The sequence below is a fragment of the Diabrotica undecimpunctata genome, chromosome 1 (assembly GCF_040954645.1).
Source record: "Diabrotica undecimpunctata isolate CICGRU chromosome 1, icDiaUnde3, whole genome shotgun sequence".
Lineage (NCBI taxonomy): Eukaryota > Metazoa > Arthropoda > Insecta > Coleoptera > Chrysomelidae > Diabrotica > Diabrotica undecimpunctata.
In genome coordinates this window covers 168,584,868-168,610,084 of record NC_092803.1, presented here as the reverse complement: position 1 = coordinate 168,610,084, position 25,217 = coordinate 168,584,868, and the positions used below count along the sequence as shown (strand labels likewise).

The 25,217-nt window shown below is 32.3% G+C and overlaps 1 protein-coding gene and 1 pseudogene across 1 annotated transcript in view; one reads left to right on the top strand and one right to left on the bottom strand.

Annotated features, from left to right (window-relative positions):
• Positions 1-297: 297 nt before the first annotated feature.
• The window catches only part of LOC140432530 (nose resistant to fluoxetine protein 6-like), a 47,228-nt gene continuing 22,308 nt past the window's right edge, over positions 298-25,217 (bottom strand). The window contains exons 6-13 of the mRNA XM_072520482.1: positions 24,270-24,463; positions 23,937-24,112; positions 16,295-16,460; positions 14,033-14,226; positions 11,883-12,030; positions 6,669-6,849; positions 1,567-1,709; positions 298-590 (exon numbers count right to left, since the gene is read on the bottom strand). Of these exons, the coding sequence (XP_072376583.1) occupies positions 450-590; positions 1,567-1,709; positions 6,669-6,849; positions 11,883-12,030; positions 14,033-14,226; positions 16,295-16,460; positions 23,937-24,112; positions 24,270-24,463 (1,343 nt within the window). The 3' untranslated portion in view covers positions 298-449. The remainder of the gene's footprint in view (positions 591-1,566; positions 1,710-6,668; positions 6,850-11,882; positions 12,031-14,032; positions 14,227-16,294; positions 16,461-23,936; positions 24,113-24,269; positions 24,464-25,217) is intronic.
• LOC140442499 (cyclin-dependent kinase-like 4 pseudogene) lies at positions 4,622-5,690 on the top strand (annotated as a pseudogene).

Below are 25,217 nucleotides of genomic sequence, written 5' to 3'. Positions count from 1 at the left end.
TAACCCAGACAGGTTTTATCGGAGGGGACCCTACTAAAAAATACTTGTTAGAAAAATATTTTTACAGTTTAGGCATGAGTCATATTTATCGTAACAATATTTCATATATATTTCTGTATATTGATTGACATATGCTTTTTTGTAATTCCTACTTTGTATTTGACCAGCTTTTGTAACTGCTTGTAGCTCGAGAGCAATTGGATTGCTCTCTACTGTTCATATTTGATTGGAATTTGTCTAATGTGGTTTACCTTCCTAAAAAATTGTTTAAAATAAGAAAACGAAATTACAGTTGGGTTTTGTTTTAAAAAATGTATTTTTCTTATTGACTACATAAGTACAAATTTTCAATATGAGTTGGAGTGAACACTGATATAAGCAATCCTTATGATGATTCTTGTTGTTTGCAAATTTATTCTTTATTCCACATAGAATATATATTTCATCGTTTAATTTTCCTTTTTCTCGACAGGCCTTTTACTTCCCTTCGATAGTCTGTTGACAAGTTCATTGAAAGGCATTTCGAAGAACAGACTTAACCAGAGTGCACCTAGGAAACCTATTAATACATCCGAAGACAGCAACTTAACCTAAAAATTAATTTTAATGTTAATTTTGGAAATAGTGGAAATTTGGAAAGTTTTATCAATGTTTTTGTTACTAAATCCATTCTACACTGCTAATGACAAAAATATAAAACCTTAGAACTACCAACATTAAATATTTTTCCTAAATAAGAAAATAGTATGACATCCGTATGAATATTCACGAGAAAAAAGACTAACTGTTTTATGTATGACATATTGTTATAGCTCAGCTTACATCTTATAGCAGGCCCAATTTTTATAGCAGGCATACAGTATTTTAAAGTGGAGCATGACATTTATGATATCTAACTTATATAAAGGAAGTAATTTAAGGAATATAAAATATTTTTATCTTGCATATAGCAGACTTGCCTTAAATGTTTTTATAGGTGTTATTTTTCAAGCTTTCAGCAATAATCAACACGGTCAGAAACTGTGTGGGGAGAGAGCTCCCCTTGCTCTAGTGAGCTAGTGAGTACAACTTCGTACAAGACAGACTAGATGGGTAAGTTCTTATTTTTACAAACACAATACACAAACACAAAATACACATGGATGCAAGCACAACAAGCACACCTACAATATGCTTAATAAGAAAATCACTAGATATCTGCAGCAAAACTAGTTTATCATACGGTAAGATTTCTGCTGCGACTACTATGTTCTCCCATCCAGAGGTATAACACCATTGTGCCTATAAGCTTATAACATGGTACAGAGAGAAAAGTATTTCCTAAGCGATTCCCCAGAGCTGACGAACTCTGAATGATTATAAACTTGACACAGAATAGGTGTCTTATAGCATTTCGTCTTAACTCTTGTGAATAAAATAGATACAGGAGAAAAAGACATGGCACTGAGAATTACTAACAAATGAGTAACTCTTCAGATGACACAAAAAAATATAAAGGGAACGAGCAGGATCGTCAAAAGGATTTAATAAGAAAAATATTTATATTAATAAGTTATTCTATCTTACCAAATTAAAGTAGCTTGGATATTCAGGTGTTCTCATAATTCCTATTCTTATATTTTGATATACTGAATGTCCAATATATAAGCAAAAAGATAATTTTCCTAAAACGTACAATGGGCCCCAATTTAAAATTGATCTTAGAGGACCTAAAAGCACAAAATTATTGATAAAAATATATTATTAAATACATGATCTTAAATTAAAAATGCGTGTAGAAATTGACATAAAGACATGTAACCTGATTTTGCATTTTAATTAAAATTTAAAGTTTTTTTTTTATATCTTGCATTAAAAGTAAATATTTAAATATCGTATCATGAATAATACACTTTATTTATAGGATAGATCTATCATATAATATGCTCCGAAAACTAGAAGGGCAATACATAAAAAATATACTGGAAATAAACCTATAAAAGACCGAATACTTAACAATAGAACATGAACCAGTGAAATACTTGGAAATGAACCAAGATAGGGAAATTAACGGCACTGAAAAATTCAAATACTTGTAAAGAATGGAATCACTAAGTAAGAGATAACCAACAGATTAGCACAGACAAGAACATGTATCAAACAAATGAACGGGATACTATGGGTTAGACAGATTACCAGCAATACAACGAAAGAGAATATATAACATTTTGGTACGTAGTAACGTACCCTTCTCTTCTCCATAATGACTTATGGAGAAGAGAATTGGGTAATAAACAAACGAAACTGGTCCAAAAATTGTGGCAAATGAAATGGAGTTTATAAAAAAAGCAAGAAGCTGTAAAGTATCAGGACTGGATCGTATTCTAAATGAGAGGAGAGAGATATAAAGAAAAATATCAGTAGAATAAGAGATACTAAGCTGCGTTGAAGAAAAGCGTTTAATTTGGTATGGACAAGTGAGGACTGCAGATTGTACAACGTGGATTGGAGCCCAATGGGAAAGGGAAAAAGAGGCAGACCCCAAAGATCATGGAGGGGTGAAGTGGACGAGGCCATGGAAAGACGAGACCTTAGAGATGGAGAAGAATAGCCGGATAGAACGGACTTATATATACGGATTACGGATGAACGTATATATATATATATATATATATATATATATATATATATATATATAAATTTATAAGTGTATTTGATCATTTCACTATTTGTAGTGTGTTCCTATATCAGACAATGGATTTTTTTGAGCATAACCGTAAGAATATTTAATATTACTTAATAGTGTATTAGAAAGTCATAGAAACGAAATCATAAGAATTTTTTATACACTCATGGACAAAAATATCGAATATTTTGGAATTTTCAATTTTTTTTTTTTTCAAAATAAATTCTGGTCAATCAGGTCGTTTATTGTAAAATAGAGTTTATTTTAACAATGTTTAATGAACAATTTTAAGTTTTTATGCGGAGAAAATTGTGAAAAAAATAAATGTTTAATATTAGGTAAATAAGGTTATTTTACTATAAACTTAAATGATAATTTAAATTGTTAAACAAGTGGTTTAAACTGAAAGAAGTGCATGATCAGTAACGAGTATTCCCCCCCTCTAGCTCTTATTACTGCTTGCATCTTTCGCCGCATGATTGCAAGTAAATTTTGGAGATATCCTTGGGACATTTCATTCCATTTATCCTGTGCAGTAAGCCGAAGCTGCTCTATCGTATTTGAAACGGGATTTCTTTGTCGTATGCAGCGTTTTAGGTGATCCCACATGTGCTCTATTGGATTTAAATCCGGGCTAGACGGTGGCCAATCCAATCTTCGAATTTGGACCTCATCAAGATAATTACTTACTATGGCAGCGGCATGTGGTAGAGCATTATCATGCATTAACGTGAATCTTTCATATCCCATGTAACCAACATATGACAAAACATGATCTTGCAGTATGTTTTAAACGTAAGAATCACCAGCCATCCGTTCAATCACTTCCACAAGTGCGGTACGTACCTCCCAAATAATACCTTCCCAAAGAATTATGCCATCAACTCCAAAACTAACGGTCTGGGCGAGACTGCAGCTGGCGAATCGTTCTCCAACGCTTCTGTAGACGTAGTTTTGACCATCTGGCTTCTATAATAGGATTCTAGTCTCATCAGTGAAAAGAACGTTTTTCCAGTTGTCGATATTCCACTAAATATGTGTTCTTGCAAATTCCAAACGACGAGCTTTATGATTTTAGAGAAGAGGTGGAACTTTGGCGGGGCGTCTGGGCTTTAAGTTTGCTTCTTCTGATCTTCGTCTAACTGTTTGTGAATTCACATTAACTTGTCAAACATTTAATAGCTCATTTCTGAGCTGCATCGATGTCAATTAACGATTTCGTGTAGAATTAAGAACCAAAAAACGGTCATCGATTGCGGTTGTGCACCTTGGGCGTCCTTGACTAGGACTTCGTACAAAATTTCCTGTTTCGCGGTACCTTTTTAGAGTATTCGAAACTATAGATTCAGTTCTGCTGAGACCTCGTGCGATACCTTTTTGGGCATATCATTCCTCGTACAAAATTACAATATGTGCAACTTGGACTTCATCGCAGTGTCGAATTGGTGGGATACTTGTTTTAAACTTAGTTAAATCAAAACAATATTTAATTAAACTTAATAAATTAAACTAAAAATAACCGAATTAGTATGATTTTTCCTTTATGTGAAGAAGTATTTTTATGATAAAATGTACGAATGATACTAACCACTGAATAAATGTCAAAATAAACATCAAAATATTTCAAACCAGTGAGTACATCAGCCTACTATATGAGTATTATCAGTAATCTAAAATTATTTTGAAATAATAGTGACTACAAAAAAAAGTTGGAAAATTCCAAAATATTCGATATTTTTGTCCATGAGTGTATTATATGCTAGATATGTACAAACAATATCGTTAGTGGCTCTTATACTAAAAATATAAATTAAAAAAAAGGTAAAGTTGTTAATAATAAGAGATAAATTTTTACATAATAAGAATATAATCAATGATAACATAACATTTTTTACCGATTACCTATTTAGATGAAAATGTCAGTGTAAAAGTGTTAATATACAGAATTTCATATAACTCGATCAAATTGTAGCTATTAAGAAATTTCTGGAGAGTGAAGAAGATGTCACAATCAAAAAAATGGCTGTTAGGGAAATTCAAATGCTTAAGAGACTGAAACATGAAAATCTGGTAGCGATGATAGAGGTATTTTGGTACGAAAAACGGTTTCACTTGGTAGTTTAATATTTAGAAGGTACCGTATTGGATGAACTGGATAAGATACCGGGAGGATTGGGCGAAGAAAGGTGTAGGCAAACCAGGAAACCAGTGGAATTAATTACTGTCATAACAATCACCTCGTACAAACAGATGTGAAACCTGAAAATGTCCTAGTATCTTCACAAGGTATTGTTAAATTATGTGATTTCGGTTTTGCAAGATTAATCAGTTCTACGAGAGAGGCTTGTACTGAGTATGTAACTACGCAATGGTACCGAACTCCTGAGCTTCTTGTAGCCAAACACCATTATAGTACTCAAATAGATATATGGTCGATTGGATGCATGTTCGTCGAGATGACAACGGGAGATCCACTGTTTCCCGGACACAGTGATATTGATCAATTTTATTTGATTATCAAAATGATGGAAAAACCATGCTCTAGACACCAGCATTTACTATCAAAGAGCTCTAAGCTTAGAACAATAGTCAAATTTCCTACAGAAGATAGCATTGGCTTGTACAAACACTTCTAATCCTGGCCAACACTTACTACAGAATTCCTAGAGAGTTGCATGAAGATGGACCCTCAGCAGCGACTAGCGGCTGACGAGCTCTTGAAGCACAGCTTCTTCGCCCACGATATGTTCCCACAGAGGTTCTTACCAGCTTTGAGAGAGAAGGTTAACGTCAAACTGAATAATCCACTCTTGAGGAAGTACAAGACTGAGATACTTATGTCGACGGATAAGAGGGACGAGCTGATAAGGAAACCAAGCAGAGACTCGAAGTGGAGGTTTTCGCTTACAGAGGCACAATGAAGAGAAAACTCAGTAACGGAGATGGCACAGTAAACGAGAATTTCAACGACAAATACTTAATGACTTTGGATGAAACTGCGCAAAGATTGAACGTGTTACATTAAAGTTGTTAAAGTTTATCAAAAATAAAAAATTGTTAGTATGCTAAATTTTGCCGTCATCTTTACATATTTATTTAAACTTGATTTGAAACATATTAAATGTGAAAAAAATAATAATGTTTGGATGCTTTTTCATTTTCATTTCAATAAACTAAATAACATACTTTAATCCACAAAACAAAAATATGGAGTATTGCAGACCGTTTTATGATATTGAGCATATAAATATTTCTTCATATGGTGTGTATTTTTTTATTACATTTAAAACATTGACGTAAAATATGTGAGTAACCACATATGTGCCCAGGACACACAAAAATATTTTCTAATATAAATCGAATCGTGCAGTCTCACATACTGAATTAAAACTAAATATATTTGTAGTTTAATAATACGTCACAGTATAATTGTGAAAAGCAGGTAATAAGTAGGTATTTAATTCATCGAGAAATAAATAGTCACGTCTTTCGAGACATCTCCGTTATTAGATACTGAGAAATTTTAATCAACTATTCTTATTTGGAATAAACCAAAACTTTAGTTTAAAATATGATTATTTTAAATTCAACAGTCTCACAGTCTGCATGTTACCGATTAAAGGTTAATAAGAAAGTCGTGTTACTTCCTTTTTATCACTACACATGTCTGTCATTGGATTTGTAATGTAACAGTCACAACTTTTCCTAGTTAAGAGTTCGCTAATTGCATACTTTGGTATTATATTATTTTAATCCAAACCGATCCAATTCAGTCTTCTCACAAGTCTTCCTGATGAAAGGTAAACCTTGAAACACTTATAGAAGAATGGTGAGAGACTCGAATTGAATCGAAACGCAACTCATAACTCTTTATTTAATGGATTTACAGCATTGCAGACATTATACGCTTTACTTATTTTAATATTTAGTTATCCCACAATCCCTGTACGTGATTAAATGTTAGAAGATACGTTTAAGTATGTTAACTTTAATTGTCTATTACCTCCTAATCCTTCAGCAAGTCCTAAAACCATAAATCCCATTCCTAGTGAAAATAAGGGTTTTGTTAAAGCTACCCATACTGCAGAGTGAGCAGGAGTGGCATCCACGTTGTAGTATAATGGCAAATTGGTGGTTAATAGAACGGGACCAAATGAAAGAATAACCCAAACTATTTTTTTCCACTAAAAATATGGCATTAATAAAATTTTATAAATAATAGTTCAATAATATAAATATATGGAGAAATGTATTTGGTTATTGAAATTGTGTACAATATTTTTATTCTACGAAAAATAAAATTTGGAATTTACTTTTACATCTTATAAATATATTATTACACCCCGATAATGAGGTATATACTTGTTCCTTGAATAAAATTTCAAAAGGTTTAATTTATCAAAAATAAAAGTTTGATTGTAAAAATTAAATTCTCAATTAAACAAAATAATTTGTTATATTTATCAAACTAAAAAATGAAGGTCATTAGTTACAAAGTGGTATTTTTAATGTTGTAACATTTTTTTTTAGTTTACTTTTTTATTTTTTTATTTCCTTCTTTAAACAACCGATACGCCACTAGCGGTATCTGTGTTCTGGCAATAGCGTCTTGTACTCTATTAAATAGCCTTATTAAAGGCGTAACTGTAGTTTAAATTAATCTGCTTGAATACAAAAATTCAACCCTTTGCGCGATCAACACTTAAGGTTCGTCCCGCCATATATCCTCAATAGAGTTGGTCCTAATAAAAGTTTTAGAATACTTTTTCTAAGTAATTCAAAGTACAACGTATTTTTTATCAATAAATTTGAGAGCAGAAAGTTTCTGTCTGTGTCTTTTGCAGAAATGAGAGAAAGGGAGATTTCTTAAATTTTTGAGGAAACGAAAACACCGTAAATTTCTTGAAGTGTTGTCAGCAACTATATCTTAGAAAGTACTTTAATCTAAGCTAATTAGATTAAATCTATCTATATCTATTACTTCCTTTAATTGTTGGTAATCTAATTTGCTCCATACTAATACAATCAAGTATAGTATAAAAAGTTTAAAGTCAGTGTGATTTTAATAGCGCAGATCTACAAGACAACTGTACATAAGTATATCGAGGGTTCAAAGACAGTACCTCGTAAGTGACATTTTTATTAAAATTTGTTTTGTCATAAAATCTAGTTTAGGACATACAGATCCATCTATTGACAGTTCTAACGAACCAAATACGTCAGGCCTTAGGTAGAAAACTGTAATGGAACGTTAACTCGTAAGTGCACCGTAAATAGATGTCACTTACGAGGTCCTGTCTTTCGTACAGTTACGAGTTACTGCACTTAAAAATCAAGTTTCGGTGGCCATTATTGTTGTGTTGCTCGACGCTATCGTGTTTAAAGGTAAAACAGAGATTTTATTAAAATAAAATTTATTTATTCTGGTAAATGGTACTAAGTTTATTAGATAAAGCAGTTTTTTGTTTATGTTAATTACTATTTCACTAAAAACTTACTTCATTTACAGGTGTCACCTACGAGATCCAGCCTTCAATACAGTTACCGAGTTACTGCACTTAAAAAGCGTAATGCCATTTTCCAGTCGTACTAAGAAAATGATGCGGTTAGTTAAAGTTAAAACAGGTGAAACAATATCTTCACCATCTAAACGAACATATCAAGATATTAAAAATTGACGAGACCGAGAATATTGATCCAGAGAGTGACTGTCATCAAGCGCAGAAAAAATTAAATACCCTTTCTAATTCGGTTTTATTGGAAATAGATAATGCTCAGTCTATTGCACCAGTTCTTTCTCCAAAAGAAATGGAAGACATAATTAACAACGCTACTGTGGTTTTTGATGACAGTTTTAGTTACTTGGAGAATATACACGAGACATTAGACTTGCTGGAAAATAATAGTATTATAGAAAATTCTTTAGAAAATAATCATACAAGTCTACAAAATGTTATGGAAAAAAGTACCAACAATGAACTGATCGACATTAGCCAACAAAATTCTCAAAATGAAAATAATACTTTAGCTGAATCTACTAATCAAGAAAAAGAGGATACGGTGACGAAAGTTATGAGCGAGCCAGAAATGGACGATGAAAGATCTAACACAAATTCTAGCTTAAGTTTCGAGATTGAACGTGACGCATTAAACGCAACAGATCAAGAAATCAATAAACCAAAGAACAAGAAAAAACAAAAAGGCGAAAATAAGAAGGAAAAGAACAAAATGCTAAGAATGCGTGGGAAAAAATATTTAGGATTTATTAAGATCAAGAATTTTTAAGTAGTTTTCTGAACAATCTCAACAAACTGCCACCCCATTACTGTCGCAAAGACACCGATAGCCTTTATCTGGAGCAAGTGTTTGAGTCTGTTTCAGATTTGTATGGGGCTTACTGCAAATTTTGTACAGAAAATGGAAAGACACCATTAACTCACACTTGTTTAAGAACTATGATGGACACAATGAAGTTGTCTATTTTTCATCCACGCAAAGACCAATGTGACAGTTGTTTTAAATTTAAAAATGGAAATTTATCTGAAAAAGAATATAATGACCACATAATCAGAAAATATCGAGCTAGAAGTGATAAAGAACGTGACAAAAAGGAGGCTATTGAAGGAAAACTTTTTGTTATTACGATGGATGTTCAGTCAGTGAAACTATCTCCTCAATTACCGGCCAATGCACTCTACTATAAAACTAAACTTTGCTGCCATAATTATACTATCTATAATTTGGCTAGTAGTCAAGCTAATTGCTATTGGTACAACGAGACAGAGGCAGAGGGTCAGGCTTCCACTTACGCATCTTTTCTGAAACATTATTTGGAAGAACATTTTCTGAACTCATCACACAAACTTCCCATAACTATCTATTCTGATGGGTGTACTGCCCAAAACCGGAACAGTGTAATGTCTAATATTTTGCTTTTCTTATCTGAAAAATACAATGTCATTATTGACCAACAATTTTTAGAAAAAGGTCACACGCAAATGGAGTGTGATTCAGTACACAGCTCTATTGAAACAGTCCTAAAAAATAGGGAAATTTATCTTCCTAGTGAGTATTTAAGGTTAACAAAGGAAACTAGGCATAAAAATCCATTTACAGTAGTAAATCTTGATTACACCTTTTTCCTAAATTTTGGCGACAAAAATCTTATGAAATACAACTTTATTAGACCTAGTAAATTAGTTGGTGGTAATACAGTTACAGATATTCGTGTTTTAAGATATACTAATGGATAAATATTATTTAAAATCAATTTTGAAGATTCCTTTGAAGAAATCCCAACTAGACCAAAAAATGTTGATTTTTCCATTATTAAATATCCCCCATTGTTTCAAAATAGACCAGCAATTTCAAAAACAAAGTATGATCACCTACAGATAATCAAATCAGTCTAAAGACTGTCGGTATTTTTATGATTTGTTGGCGTATAAGTCTTAATCTTAATTAATGTTCATATTATTAATACTAGTGCATGATTTGTTCCTCATTGCCATAATTTTAGGATGTTGTTACCTTGTTTTTTAGATTTTAACAATCAGAATAAACTAATATTTGCTTTTTTTCCTTTTCTGTTTTATATAGTTTTTATTTAGGTAAGTATGTATTTATCTATTTATTATTAAATAAATACAAACTTGAAGAATGAGAGACTCTTGTCTTTAATTTTCCTAATGACAACGATAATACAAACACGGTGTATTATATTAACCATTAAAGAAATGAACATTATCTCGTATGTAACACACAAAACCAGACAATACCTCGTAAGTGACTTAATTTTTTTTAAATTTTGCTTCATACTTTTTTTTATTTTGCTTACAAAATCATCAAGTTTAAAATACAATAAATTTAAAAGATTTCAAAAAGTAACTACATCTTATCAACTCTTAAATAGTTTTTTGTTCATCCTGTAAAATTAGCTACTTGTTACTTACGAGGTACTGTCTTTGAACCCTCGATATACAGCTGTCTTACCTTTAAATTCCCATAAAAAGCAAAGAGATTGCTAAATCTTTGGTGATGCACAAGCTATCTTTTTCACCTGTCTTCTAAAGTAATTAATGCTGCTACCGGATTCCTTCTAGAGTCATCTCTAGTTATACACCAATTTTCAGCCAATCAGCACATTTAACATTTAGGAACATTTTTAACATTTAGTAAGAACATTTATTTCATTAAAAACAGTGCGAAACATAATAATTAAATTTTCAATAGTATTATTTCATTTGCATTATTAAATTTAAAGTTTTCTTTATCTCTAGATTAGTCCAGACAGTAAACAGTGTAAATTGTTTTCTCCTTTATTGAATTTTTAATTAACAGCATTCCTCTTTACTGATCGATTTACGTTTACATGTATTTTCTATATATTGCGTATTTTTAAGGTATTTTTTTATCGATTTATTGTTAATTTTTATATGTAGCCAACCAGGTGTTAATTGTTGCTACATTTTTTGTATTTTTCGATGCATTCAACCATTTGTTGAATTGTTGTTCAATATATTGTTTTTGTTTAACTAACGCATTACATATTACATTCCCTGATTACATATTAGATTTAAGCATTTGCTTTGTTATATCAGTTTTATAGGTAAGTGAGTGGACTATTTCCACCGAACATATTTTGCATTTATTTATATAGTGTGGTGACAACGTTTAACCGATACTTAAACTTCCATGTTCTTATACATATTTGGCCTTCAGAATATAGTTTGTTGTTTATTACATTTCTTGGATACCTTAGTTTTATTATCTTCCCCGTTTATTTATAAAAAGTTAAGTCTATCTTTATCTACTTTTCTATGGTATCCTTCCATACATTTCTCTTTATCTATTTCTCTATCGATCTATTTATCTATCCTCTCTTATCTTATTTTTGATAATTTCTTCTGTTATACAACACACCGATCCCAAAAGCTAGTTTTAAACCCACGACTCGCTCTCCACCAACCATCTGGCTGCCGTTCGCATTATATCCATTGGTGACTTTTCTAGCAACATCCAAAAAAGGTTACGCATGGTATAGTGTTAAAACCTATGCAAATCAATTGGTATTAATGTGGATACCAGGAAATAACCAATTTTATAAAAGAAAAAGGGAAGAAAGTTGGGAAAATGACCATAATAATCTTGTAACTACTATTGCAAAATGCTTGTGTTCTTTTGTTAAATTTTGATAAATATTTTCGGAGAGTATTACCTGCGTGTCAAATATCCGTTTGTTGCTATATGTATAGAAGACATATCCGAATCCCAATCCCAAAATATATCCTGATGCGTTTCCATGGTAATTTGCAAAATGGTCATGCCATTGTGGTTTTTGGTTGAAAACTATAGCGTAAATTTCCCTAAAAACAAAAAATATCAATTCAGAAAGTTAAATTCAAGTTAAAGCAATAAAACAGAAATTAGAAACAAGATGAGAGAAAATGAAACTTCAAGGTAAGTGAAATTAGAACATATTAAATTGAGATAAAGGAAATAGGAGAGAGCTACATCACAAGATTTAGTTTTCACTTTCTTAGTCTCACTCTCTATCTCTGAAAATCTTTATTTTAAATAACCGCCTATACCAATGACATCAGCATTATGCCTCGCAAAACGGAAGAGGCAGCAAAAATATATTCACAAACAGGTGCAAAAGAGATCGGACTTAAAATAAATATTCAAGAGACAAATAAGCTAACACAGCCAAGAGCTAAAGGAAACAGGCGCATAGTTGAATTAATGGACGATATTGAAATTGTAGATAGTTTCATTTATCTGGTAATTGCATTATGTACGAATGGGACAGAAGAACCAGATACTCAAAGAAGAATAGTAAATGAAAACAAAGCTTATTTTTCACTCGCTCCAAAAACACACACTGAAGATCAAAAATCAGGATCTTCAAAACTATTATCAGTCCAATAGTATCTTATGAATGCAAGACGTGGGCAATGACAAAAAATATAAAAGAAATAGGAATAAGGGTAAAAAAGGAGTAATGGTAGGTGTAAATGATAATATAAGAAAAGATAGATGTACGAAAACCATAGGTAGAAAAGAAAAAAAAACAAAATGAATGCAAAAAGAAAGACTGAAATGTTCTACTTCATCAAATATAAATTTGTCATAATAATCATAGATCGCAATGATCTATGATTATTATGGCAAATTCATATTTGATAGGGACTCACACTAAGAAGTAGCTAATTAGCCATGAAAACAAAATTAAGACTGATAAATAGCATCATACAACTAATAACTACATATACATCTCTTGCATGGGGACACACAAGTCATATAAACAAAAAGGAGATTCAAGCACCTCACAATAACTGCCTTATAAAAGCTGCAAACGTGTCCAGATACGTAGCTGAACGGTTGCTATTCAAAGACCTAAAACAAATAAGGGTACTGGATATGATGGAGGAATAAGCCAGAACAAAATTCGCTGAGCTAGAAGATCATACAAAGCGGATCCTGAGAGAGATATTAAGGTATCATGTGTGCCATAGATGGAAGCACAGAAGACCCGAACAGCAAATATTAGCAAACATATAATAAAGTCTAGATAATCGTAGCTTTATTAAAAGAAGATAACGGGGTCATCTTTGGCATCGCAGTGTATTTAGTAATATTGATTTTATGTTTTATGTTTCAGACAGCCATCAAAAAGATCTACAAAAAAAAATACAAAAAACGGCTTAGGCTACCAAAAAAAAATCATAATAAAACACTAACAAACGGTACAAGCCACAAAAAACACTAACAGAACCCAAAAATAGCCAAGAGAAGCCCTCATCCTCGAGCGCCGAGTTACCGAACTGAGCCTAGGCCAGGATGGGGACTCGAGGCCCGAGCAAGCAATAAAGATCGATGATCGAAGTTATTAGAGATGGCAGAAATAGAGCGTCTTACACTGGCCTGCATTGCTCGAGGTAGGATTTTGTGTGGGAGTCCTTGTACCCAGGACTCCCACATGATAAGCACTTTACAGAGCATCAAAGTGCTATCCGTGGGTGGGAAAGTGGATGGTCTGGAGCATTGGGGTGGGGTGGAGTGATTACTATTTACGCAAGTTAGTCCTCCTCGCCCCAATGAATTGTATCACCCGAATATCATTCTTAAGGGGTGGGCAAGTCTCTCAGGCTGGGTTAAACATTAATTGTTTGTTTGCGAGTAATGTAAATGCCTCATAACGGTACAGACCTATTATGGGAAGCTTGTTACTGAAAATCAATTAAAATATATAATTAACTAGAAACTCATAAAAAAATATCTTCTTTTATCAGTAGTATTAGAGTATAATAATATAGAGCTACCTAAATAACTATAACTTTCAATAACTTTCTAGATTTTACTTACTCTGGCCTTCCCGACAGTGTTGATGGATAACCGTGTCTCCAATGGTCCAAAAAATCCCATATTACGTTTAGTGTAAGAAGTACTCCAACTGTTAAAGGAATACTGATCTTTCTTTTTAAAATAAATATAAATAAAAACAAGGTAATGATATAATACTGCATTTCTACTGCCAAATACCAGCTGACAATATGGCACTACAACAATTAATGAAAGATTTATGATACATATATCTATAAAACATATATTTTAATACGAAAAAATAAATAATTAATAATAGAGAAAATATATGTGTTAAATTACTACAAGCCCATCGCTTGTATGTTCTTTGTTCCACTTTTTTCGGTCTTTCAATTATTCTCTCTGGTCTACTATTACCATTTTTCGATATCTCTTTATATTACGTCTATGCATATTTTTCTTGACCTCCTATTTTTTTCTCGCCTGTGATATTTTAAAGTATTTCTTTTTTTTTTTCTAAATTTTTTTCTAAATTTTTTGTATTATCTGATGTTTGTTCATGTCCTTCATTGACTTTCCGTTACATTTATAAATCTGCAGAGTTTCCATAAAGCGTTATTCCCTCAAACCTTAGTCTTCCATGGTCCACTTGCGTACAATACTCTTAGTCGAATTATTGTTTCATATGCTCCAATTTTGATTCTTCTCCTTAGAGTGCCAGCTCCCTACGGAGGTTGGCAATCATAATGGCTATTTTTATTTTTGAGCTTGCTGCTCTAAACAATTACAATAATTACATAAACAATTTTGATTGCCCTACAATTATTCTTTGTCCGATGAAACATTCTTTGGCTTTGATTCCAGTGCTCTGCTGTCTTTTATTATCCTTTATATATTTCTCTCTTTTCATTTCCTGTATTTGTTATTATGACATTGTGATTATCTATGAATTTTCTTTTATATTTCTCCTCTCGTATACAGTTATTTTGTTTGTTAGATATTTAGTTTTTGCTAGATTTATTTTTAGTCCTATTTCTTTTGATTTTGTATTTAGGTCTAATAGCATTTCCTGCAATTCTTCTCTGCCTTTTGCTATTAACGCAACATCATAGGTAAATCTCAGGTGATTCAGGTTTTCATATATCTTCTAGAGCTACAGTAAATAGCTTGGGTGAGATAGAATCTCTTTGTCTAACCCCTCTCTGCAGTTTTATTTTTCTATTTTTTTTTGTTTTTACTTGCGATGTTGCATTGTCATATACAGTGTGTTCCAACGAAAATTTGACCCCCCAGAAATTCACCCCCATCAAGAGTTTTCTCAAAATTTAAAAAAACACGTCCATTTGTATTGGGAGGGGGATGAATTTTTATGCAAAATTCATGCATGTTCAAATGTAACCCCCTACCGCCCCTCATCAACCTCCAGATTTTTTAAAATAGAAAGTGTGGTCGAGTGGCACACCATTTGAATGGTATTTTTTGTTTTCTTTACTCGATACTCTATTTTTCTTAATTTACGAAATAAATTTGAAGATAATTTTGCATTTAACTAATTTATTGGTTGAACATCAGTAAAATAAAAAACGTCACAATTCTTTCTCGCAATTCTGCAAGATCTGCAGGCCGAGTGGCCACATTTTTGAATTTAGGTATCCCCACAAAAAAAAATCCAAAAGCGTAAGATCCGGTGATCTGGCCGGCAACTTAGACAATTAGTGGCGAAAAAAAAAAGAATCTTCAACACAGTGGCGTGTTGATATCAATTTGCAGGTTGTTTTGGTAAAATTGTTACTTTGGTAAAATTTTATGTTTTTCTTGTTATTACTGAAATTCAATCAATAAATTAGTTAAATCCAAAATTATCTTTAAAGCTATTATATAAATAAAAAAAAAGTGTCGTGTAGAGAAAAAAATTACCTTTTAAATGATGTGCCACTCGACTACACTTGTTATTTAAAAAAATTGGGGGTTGATGCGGGTAGTAGGGTGTTACATTTAAGGTCGTGAATTTTGTATAAAAATTCGTCCCCCTTCAAATACAAATTGACGTGTTTTCTTAAATTTTCGTTGGAACACACTGTATATATACGTAATGATTTTTATATATCGGTCATCCATTCTATTGTTTAAGGATGGCCCAAATTTCTATGGAGTCAAATGCCTTCTTGTAATCTACCATAGTTATCTAGAGTGTTATGTTGTATTCGTTTGATTTTTCTGTTAGTGTTCTTATTACTTGTATCTATGGGCTACTACACAAAAAATTTTTTTCTGCTTTTTAAAAGAAAATTATTTAAAACTTACCATGAAATAACGATCATAATGGTTTTGAATGAATAAAAATATTGGCCACCAATTTTTTCTGCATCGTTCGCTTTCCCCGCACATGCCCCTAAAAAATGGACCGAACGGAATATGTCTGAACCAAGTTGCGTAAAAACCAACTATGATAGCGACGGTGGGCAATAATCTAAAAAATAAATTTAAGAATATATATATATATATATATATATATATATATATATATATATATATATATATATATATATATATATATATATATATATTGTTGTACTTTTGAATGTCCATAAGCAATAAAAAACCGATATACAAATTTTATTACTTAAATAAAAATTAAAATTATTGATATTTCATAAAGACACGGGCATATGAATTTTCAAACATCCTGTATAAGACAAAATATGTATTTTAAGTTGTTCGAAGAATTGTTCATTAGGCCTCAGAGACAAGACTTTCAAATATTATCGATAAGAAATTTAAATAAGTCGGTTATTGTGAAATGGTTTTACCCGGAATAAAAGTGTATATAGAAAGTGTTGAACAATGGACCGGGATTTGCGGTGGTTTTCTCCCCGAAAGATTATATCGGTAAAAGTTTATTAACAAAAGACATTGAATTGAGAAACAGGTATCGTTTGTAGCTATTAGTAAGAAATATTTGTAAAGTAGATAGATTTAGTTAGAATAATTAAAGAAGATTTGTTTTCTGGAATTACCCGAATGACGTTTTATAGAGAGAGTTGGGTGGTAACGATATACTCACAAGAGGTGGATGATTTTTATTGGTCAAATTTTGAATGCAAGGAGGTTTGGTTTTGGCTATGAGATAGGAGAGAGAAAAAAAGGTTAGTTAGTCAGTTTTCGTCGTCCAAGAAGGAAGGAGCTTTGTGATTTGTGTTTGTTTGAAGTCCCGAAGACGTAATTTACCGGGTGTGTTTATTTGCGGTGGAAAAGCTGACCAGTGTGAGGAACGGGGTACAGAGAGATAGAAAACCAAAGGGCCTAAGAATATTAATAGCAGACGAAGCCGGAAACATTTGGAGATACAAGGACAGATAGGAGAAAGGTGTACGTCATCTGGACCACAATAGGAGCAGAAGCAGAGAAAGGATTTTTTTGTTGTGGCGTGGCCATAGAATTGCAACGGCAGAGAAGGAAAGGTCAGTCAAATTTCATTAGAGCCGGAGTGTGATTTTCATTTATTAATTAAGTAAATTGAATAAATAATAGAGACAGTTAATTTTGCGATCACTAAAAAAAAAGGAATTATAAAAAGAGCTTAGTTATAACACATATTAAAAATCAATGTAAAATAACATTTGGGTCCATGATAGAAAACAACTTCTCATATATTTAAAGTTAGTATATTGCAAATATTACAGGATTGATTGTTGTATAAAATTTCATTAAAATAAAGGACATCTCACATATAGTTCAGTTGAAATTCTATGTATTTTATTCAGGTCATATTACCTATCCCGATTAGGACGCCAATTGGAAAATATTTTGAATCCACGATCAAAGGTAAATCGTACAATTTAAATAGCCTGAGATTGTAATTAATTAATGCTGATTTATTGTGATTAATTGGAGATTAGTTCATTTAATAAATATAGACAGGATTTTTCCTAAGTAAGCAATATAATACAATTTAAATAGCATAACAAAAATGGCCCCCAACGTGTAAAGCTTTGAAAAATATTTCTAGTTGGCAAATTTGAAAGGATAGGAGTAGACGAGCAGATATTTGAAAGTTTATATGCCGGGGATAAAGTAAAATATTATGTAAAAATTGAGGACATAAAGATTATATATTTTTTTTAAGATACAATTTACCATAATTGATTTATTCGTGATATTGACAATTTATAGGTTACCATAATTGATTTATTTGTGTGATATTTAAATTTGATAATTTTACCATACTTGAATGATTTGATTGATTTTGACATTTGATATTTTACCATTTGATTTATTTGTGGGATATTGAAATTTGATACTCGTACTCAAGAGTTATTACATTTGAACAGGAAAAGTCCCGTTTGTTGCAACAGACCAGTAGAATTTTATATTTGGCGGGGAAATTATTGCACAAATTTCAAAGTTTCATATTTGGCGGGGATAAATAATCTAACGAACATGTCGGCCACAAGGAGTCAAAGCAAAACGCAAGAAAGGAAAGAGGATAAGATAGAAGAGGAAACAATTATTGATGAAGGATCGGATAATGAAGGAAATGCTACAATAATGGAGGAAAGAAAAGAAACAGGGATGTTAGAAAAATTATTAGCTATGATGCAAATACAGACACAACAAATACAAGAATCGTCACAAAAAATGGATAAAAATCAACTGGAAACAAAACACATAATGGATGAATCACAACAAAGAACGGAACAAAAATTGGACAATTTGGAAGAAAACCAAAGAAAAATGGAACAAAAAATGGAAACGCGTATGGACAAATATGAAAACGAAATAAAAGTCTGTTTAGAAAGAAGTAGGGAAGAAACAGAGAGGAAAATAGAATTGCAGAGAGAAGAAATCGAAACTAAAATGAAGGATATTCAGAGTATGCAAAAAAGGGAATTAGAACAGATAGAAATAAAATTTGAAAATGCGCTACAAGAAGACCGGAAAGAAACGGAAAGGAGATTTAAACAAATTGCAGAGATGGAGATAAGAGGAGTAGAAAGAAAGGAAGTCATCGTACATAGCACAGAAGACGTAAAAGTACGATTTGGCGGGGATATAAGGAAAATACACCCAGTGCCTTTTATAAATAACCTAAAGGAAAAAGTCAAATACATAGGACCGTTTGCAACAGCAAAGGAAACCATCAGAAACCATCTCACAGAAGAGGCAAATCTTTGGTTTGTCAGCAAGGAAGAAGAATTGGACAATTGGCAAGATTTTGAGAGAAGATTCTTAAATTATTTCTGGGGAAAAATCCAGCAACTACAAGTAAATAAAGAGTTACAAAATGGAAAATACCATGAGAGGATGGGCGTATCAGAAAAGATGTACGCATTACAACTCTATAATAATGCAAAACATTTGCAATATAATTATTCATCAGAACAATTGGTAGAGTTGATATCGCGACATTTTGAAGATACCTTGGAAGACCACATAAATCTCCAAAATTACAAGGACATTGACAGCTTATGTCAATTTTTGCAAATGAGAGAATCACATAGGCATGAAAGAAGAGAAAGAAGACCGCAAGAAAATTATAGACAAAGAGAAAACCAAGAATATAGAGATAGAGGTCAAAATTTTAGAAGAGATTATACAAGACGAGAATTCATACCTAGACGGGGATATGAAAATAGACCGAACGGAAGAGAGAATTATGAACCCAGAACCCAGAGATGGAATGAAAACAGGGATCGGGAAAATCAGAGTAGAAATAACCGCCCATACCAAGGAAACAGATACAATAACCCACGGAATGAACAGGAATCTCGCGGTAATCGATACGGGAATGATAGACCAAAAGAGAACAGAAGAGAAATAAATAATATGCAAAGAGAAGAAAATGAATATGAGAGAGAAGATGACGGGAGAGAAAACACAGAAGAACAACAGGCGTGTTTTCAAGAAGGCGCTCACTAATAACGAAAGAAACACCAGAATACATCATGAAAGGCGTCATGCCGATAAGACCGTGGGAAGATCCAGAACAAAGAGAGTATCGACAGGTTATAGAAACCGTTCAGAGGAGATTAAGAAGAAGCAATGAGAAATACATCCAGAGACAGGGTCATAATAGGAAACGAAGACCAGTAACTTTCCAAAAGGGTGACAAAGTAATGGTAAGAGCATTAAGAGTGTCAAATCTTCAGACCGGTATTTGCGCAAAATTGATGCCTGTTTTCGAAGGGCCATACATAGTAAACAACGAAGATGGAGTAAACAGCTATGAGTTGAAACATATGGATTCTGAAAAGATCAGAGGTATTTATAATATCCATGATGTATATAAATATCACGAATGAAGATTTAAATTTGTATAAAGTAGATAGTAGGATAGGATAATACGTAGCATAAGTACAGATAGCATACAGGAAGTGCGTTTATTTTGCCTCGAGAAAATTTAGTTGCATAAATTGATAAATTTTATCGATTACAAAGGCGGGGATTTGTTGTACTTTTGAATGTCCATAAGCAATAAAAAACCGATATACAAATTTTATTACTTAAATAAAAATTAAAATTATTGATATTTCATAAAGACACGGGCATATGAATTTTCAAACATCCTGTATAAGACAAAATATGTATTTTAAGTTGTTCGAAGAATTGTTCATTAGGCCTCAGAGACAAGACTTTCAAATATTATCGATAAGAAATTTAAATAAGTCGGTTATTGTGAAATGGTTTTACCCGGAATAAAAGTGTATATAGAAAGTGTTGAACAATGGACCGGGATTTGCGGTGGTTTTCTCCCCGAAAGATTATATCGGTAAAAGTTTATTAACAAAAGACATTGAATTGAGAAACAGGTATCGTTTGTAGCTATTAGTAAGAAATATTTGTAAAGTAGATAGATTTAGTTAGAATAATTAAAGAAGATTTGTTTTCTGGAATTACCCGAATGACGTTTTATAGAGAGAGTTGGGTGGTAACGATATACTCACAAGAGGTGGATGATTTTTATTGGTCAAATTTTGAATGCAAGGAGGTTTGGTTTTGGCTATGAGATAGGAGAGAGAAAAAAAGGTTAGTTAGTCAGTTTTCGTCGTCCAAGAAGGAAGGAGCTTTGTGATTTGTGTTTGTTTGAAGTCCCGAAGACGTAATTTACCGGGTGTGTTTATTTGCGGTGGAAAAGCTGACCAGTGTGAGGAACGGGGTACAGAGAGATAGAAAACCAAAGGGCCTAAGAATATTAATAGCAGACGAAGCCGGAAACATTTGGAGATACAAGGACAGATAGGAGAAAGGTGTACGTCATCTGGACCACAATAGGAGCAGAAGCAGAGAAAGGATTTTTTTGTTGTGGCGTGGCCATAGAATTGCAACGGCAGAGAAGGAAAGGTCAGTCAAATTTCATTAGAGCCGGAGTGTGATTTTCATTTATTAATTAAGTAAATTGAATAAATAATAGAGACAGTTAATTTTGCGATCACTAAAAAAAAAGGAATTATAAAAAGAGCTTAGTTATAACACATATTAAAAATCAATGTAAAATAACATTTGGGTCCATGATAGAAAACAACTTCTCATATATTTAAAGTTAGTATATTGCAAATATTACAGGATTGATTGTTGTATAAAATTTCATTAAAATAAAGGACATCTCACATATAGTTCAGTTGAAATTCTATGTATTTTATTCAGGTCATATTACCTATCCCGATTAGGACGCCAATTGGAAAATATTTTGAATCCACGATCAAAGGTAAATCGTACAATTTAAATAGCCTGAGATTGTAATTAATTAATGCTGATTTATTGTGATTAATTGGAGATTAGTTCATTTAATAAATATAGACAGGATTTTTCCTAAGTAAGCAATATAATACAATTTAAATAGCATAACAATATATATATATTTATATATATTTAGTACGATACAACTTTCTCATTAAAAAACTGTTTTCTTCATCTTTCTTTTAAAATGTATAAATATAGACCTGATAAGCGTATATTGTCCTACAACCACTGTTGAATCTACTTTGCCATCTAATGGCACATACATAATAAAAGCCTCATATATAGAAAAATTCCTCTAATCCGGCATCTTATTTGCACGACACGACTTTGTGGTGTTAAGGCCAAATGTGTAAATTGCAAATCGAACCAAAATTCAGAAATTCACAAACGTTGACCCTTGACAGTTTTATTTACCGTTCTGCAAAACATATGCTTATATAGAGGTAAGACCGAGTTTGCGTGAGTCACCAATAATCATTTGTTTTTTTTTAATATGTATACTGACTTGTATAGTATAGTAGCTTCTCCGTCTTCTTCTACTTATGTAGGTATATGATTTATGCATGTATGCAAACAGCGCATTTCCAGATATTTATCCTCTAATCCGGAATCGCCAAACTTTCCATATTAAAGAAAGTTTGCTGTATATAAACCACAGGAAGTAAAAAGGAACCAAATTATTCTGAATTACTTCTTGAAGCTCATAATCAAATAATACATAGGCCAAATATGGTCCATGATCCAACAAATCTGGCCCTTGATCAATACCAAGCCCTCAGTGATGGCTGTTCTCCACCAAACAGCCCATAACAACAAAAAAAAAATCCAGTTAAAACACTGATTTTTCAACTTCTGCGGCGAATACACTGCAACATCTCCCAGACAATCCACCATATTTGAATCAGCTGTAAACAAACCCAGAGCAAATCCCAAAGTTAAAATCCCAGAAACAAGCTTAGAGTCTTTGAATATCTTATTTAAGATGTTCCACTCAACCTTTGTAATCAAAATCCTTTTATAAAATAATAAACTCCCGAGAAGTAGTACAAAATACAATCGATACAAGCAAAGTCTTATCACACAGTATCGCATACATCCGCATCCTCCACTTCATTAATTCCAAGGAAATCCAGAAAAACCTAAGAAACGCGATTGGCAAATCTACCATCAAGAACCAGTCAAAATTCTAACCTTACAGAATATACCTGTAAAAAAACTTCAAACAAATCGCAAAAGTCGGATGAAATCATTAAAAATATATCAAATTACTTACTGAGTTTCAGAAAGCAAATACGACCAGAGCTTACATTGGCCACACTACACTAACTTAATTCGTGCTACCCTAAGATGTTGCAGCAAATGCTGCTCAAACTCAATGCTGCTACTCAAATTGTGGCAAATACCACAAGTTCAGTGCATACCCAACCCCAAAACACGCTATATAGCCAAATTACGGGTATAAATACCCAAAATATTCCCCAAAATGTCTTAGACGAAAAGAACTTCCCAAAAATCCAACAAAAATCCAATCTGTTACGGTTGAGCTAAACATCCCTCGCTACGACCTCACTACCGACATGAAAACCCTAATCCAACTCAACATTCTGCTTGACCTGTTTAATATACTCCCTGAGAATAAGTCACAGAACATAAATTGTCACATTGTGAGACTCTGTCACAGTTGTCTCCTGGTTGGTCAAAATAATAAGGTCAATCTGATCTTCGACCCCATTTAGTAAACCACAAACATGGATCTTGCACTAGGTGCAGTGAACTGCCAGGGGATCTCCAAAAAGGGACCCGTGGCACTCCCGTAATACATCATTCCTAAAATAATTATGGTGACGTCTAAAAGACGTCCTTTAAAAGACCATGCCCTTTAAAACTGACTACAATTTGCAGCTAAGAGAATTCTGGGCTGGCTGTCGGTCAATGTTCATACTAATAAATTCGTGTACATGACTGTCTAGCGCCTCTGTGCAGTAATTTTGGATTTATGTGCAGGTGCAGAGTCACTTTATTTGGTAATATAGTGTGGTTTATGGGCCCAAGAAATCCAATTTGCTAGGGGCAACCAAAGTACAGCCTTTCAAGCCGCCTATACACTTGTATCAATGTTTATGGGAGGATTAGTTATATGAAAATTTGTAGTTTTCATATTAAATAAAATAGATTTTTCAAGCAAATTCTCTGAATTAATTCTTACCTAATGTATCTTTTTATGATAGAATGAATAACAAATTTAACACTTAAATCTTCATTTTGGTCTCTTTTCGCTAATAGGGGCATAATTACCATCCAAGCTGACATCAAGAAGAAAAAAGATAACAAAAAAATTCCTCTCTTTGGAATTTCATTTAGAAAATCTGGATAGTCGTTTATCTGCAACAAATTATGCCAATAATCAATGGACTTCCTCTTCTTTATTTAATAAAATTTAATAATTTATAAGTTATATCAATTTAAATGAGTTGTTGAATGACTAAAATCTCTTTGAAATTTTGTTAAATAAAAGAAATTATAAAAATTTTATACTTACATTCTCCATAAATTTTGGATTGGTAACGGGAATAGCGACTTGACTAAGGCCTGTATGAACAAGAATTACCAAAATTGATAGATAAACCCTTAATCCCTGCACTGGTCTTAATCTTTCGAATTTTGGTCCCGTGGGAACAGTTTTCAATTTATTCCAGTTGCTCATAATTGAAAAGGAAAGTATAATTTTTCCAGCTAAAAAAAGTCAAACATGATAACAATATTATGATGAATTTATTGTACAAAGTTCCTCTCGTTATGCCGTATTTCGACTATAGTGTGACAAGCGAGAAGTGGCTTATTGCGCGTTGACCAAATTTATATTATTAGATAATTCATTTCTTCTCTGACCCTCAAGCGGAAGAAATCGAGTTCCCAACATTAAATTGACTGCAGAGTACATTTTGGAATTAAAATGGAAATTTTGGCGAAAAATACATTTTTAGAATCCCCAGGACGAAAAATTATTTTTAATGTGTTAAAGTTTACTACGAAAGAAAATTAATAAAAAATACAAAACAAAAGAATTTTATAATGAGAAATGCCAAAAAGTAACAGAAACAATTATAAAAATAAGAATAAAAAATTTAACACATACATTCAATAGTGACAGTAGCATACAAGAATGCAGAGAATTGGGGAAAATTATAAAGATTACATGCAAAACCAAGGAAAACAAACTCAAAGAGATAGAAGAAAAAATCCAAAAAAGGAAATAAGATCTTTTGCCGGGAAATAAGAACAATTAAAAGGCGATATCAGAAAAATAACCAATAAATGAAAAATGATGAAGAAATATTACTAAATAAACCAGGGGAAATAATGAGAAATGAGCCAATTTACGTTACACAACTGTTAAACAAAAACGAAATAGGCAATCAATCCATGAAATTGAAGATGATCACATAGTAATAGAAATACCTACAATAAAAGCCCAGGAATAACAGAA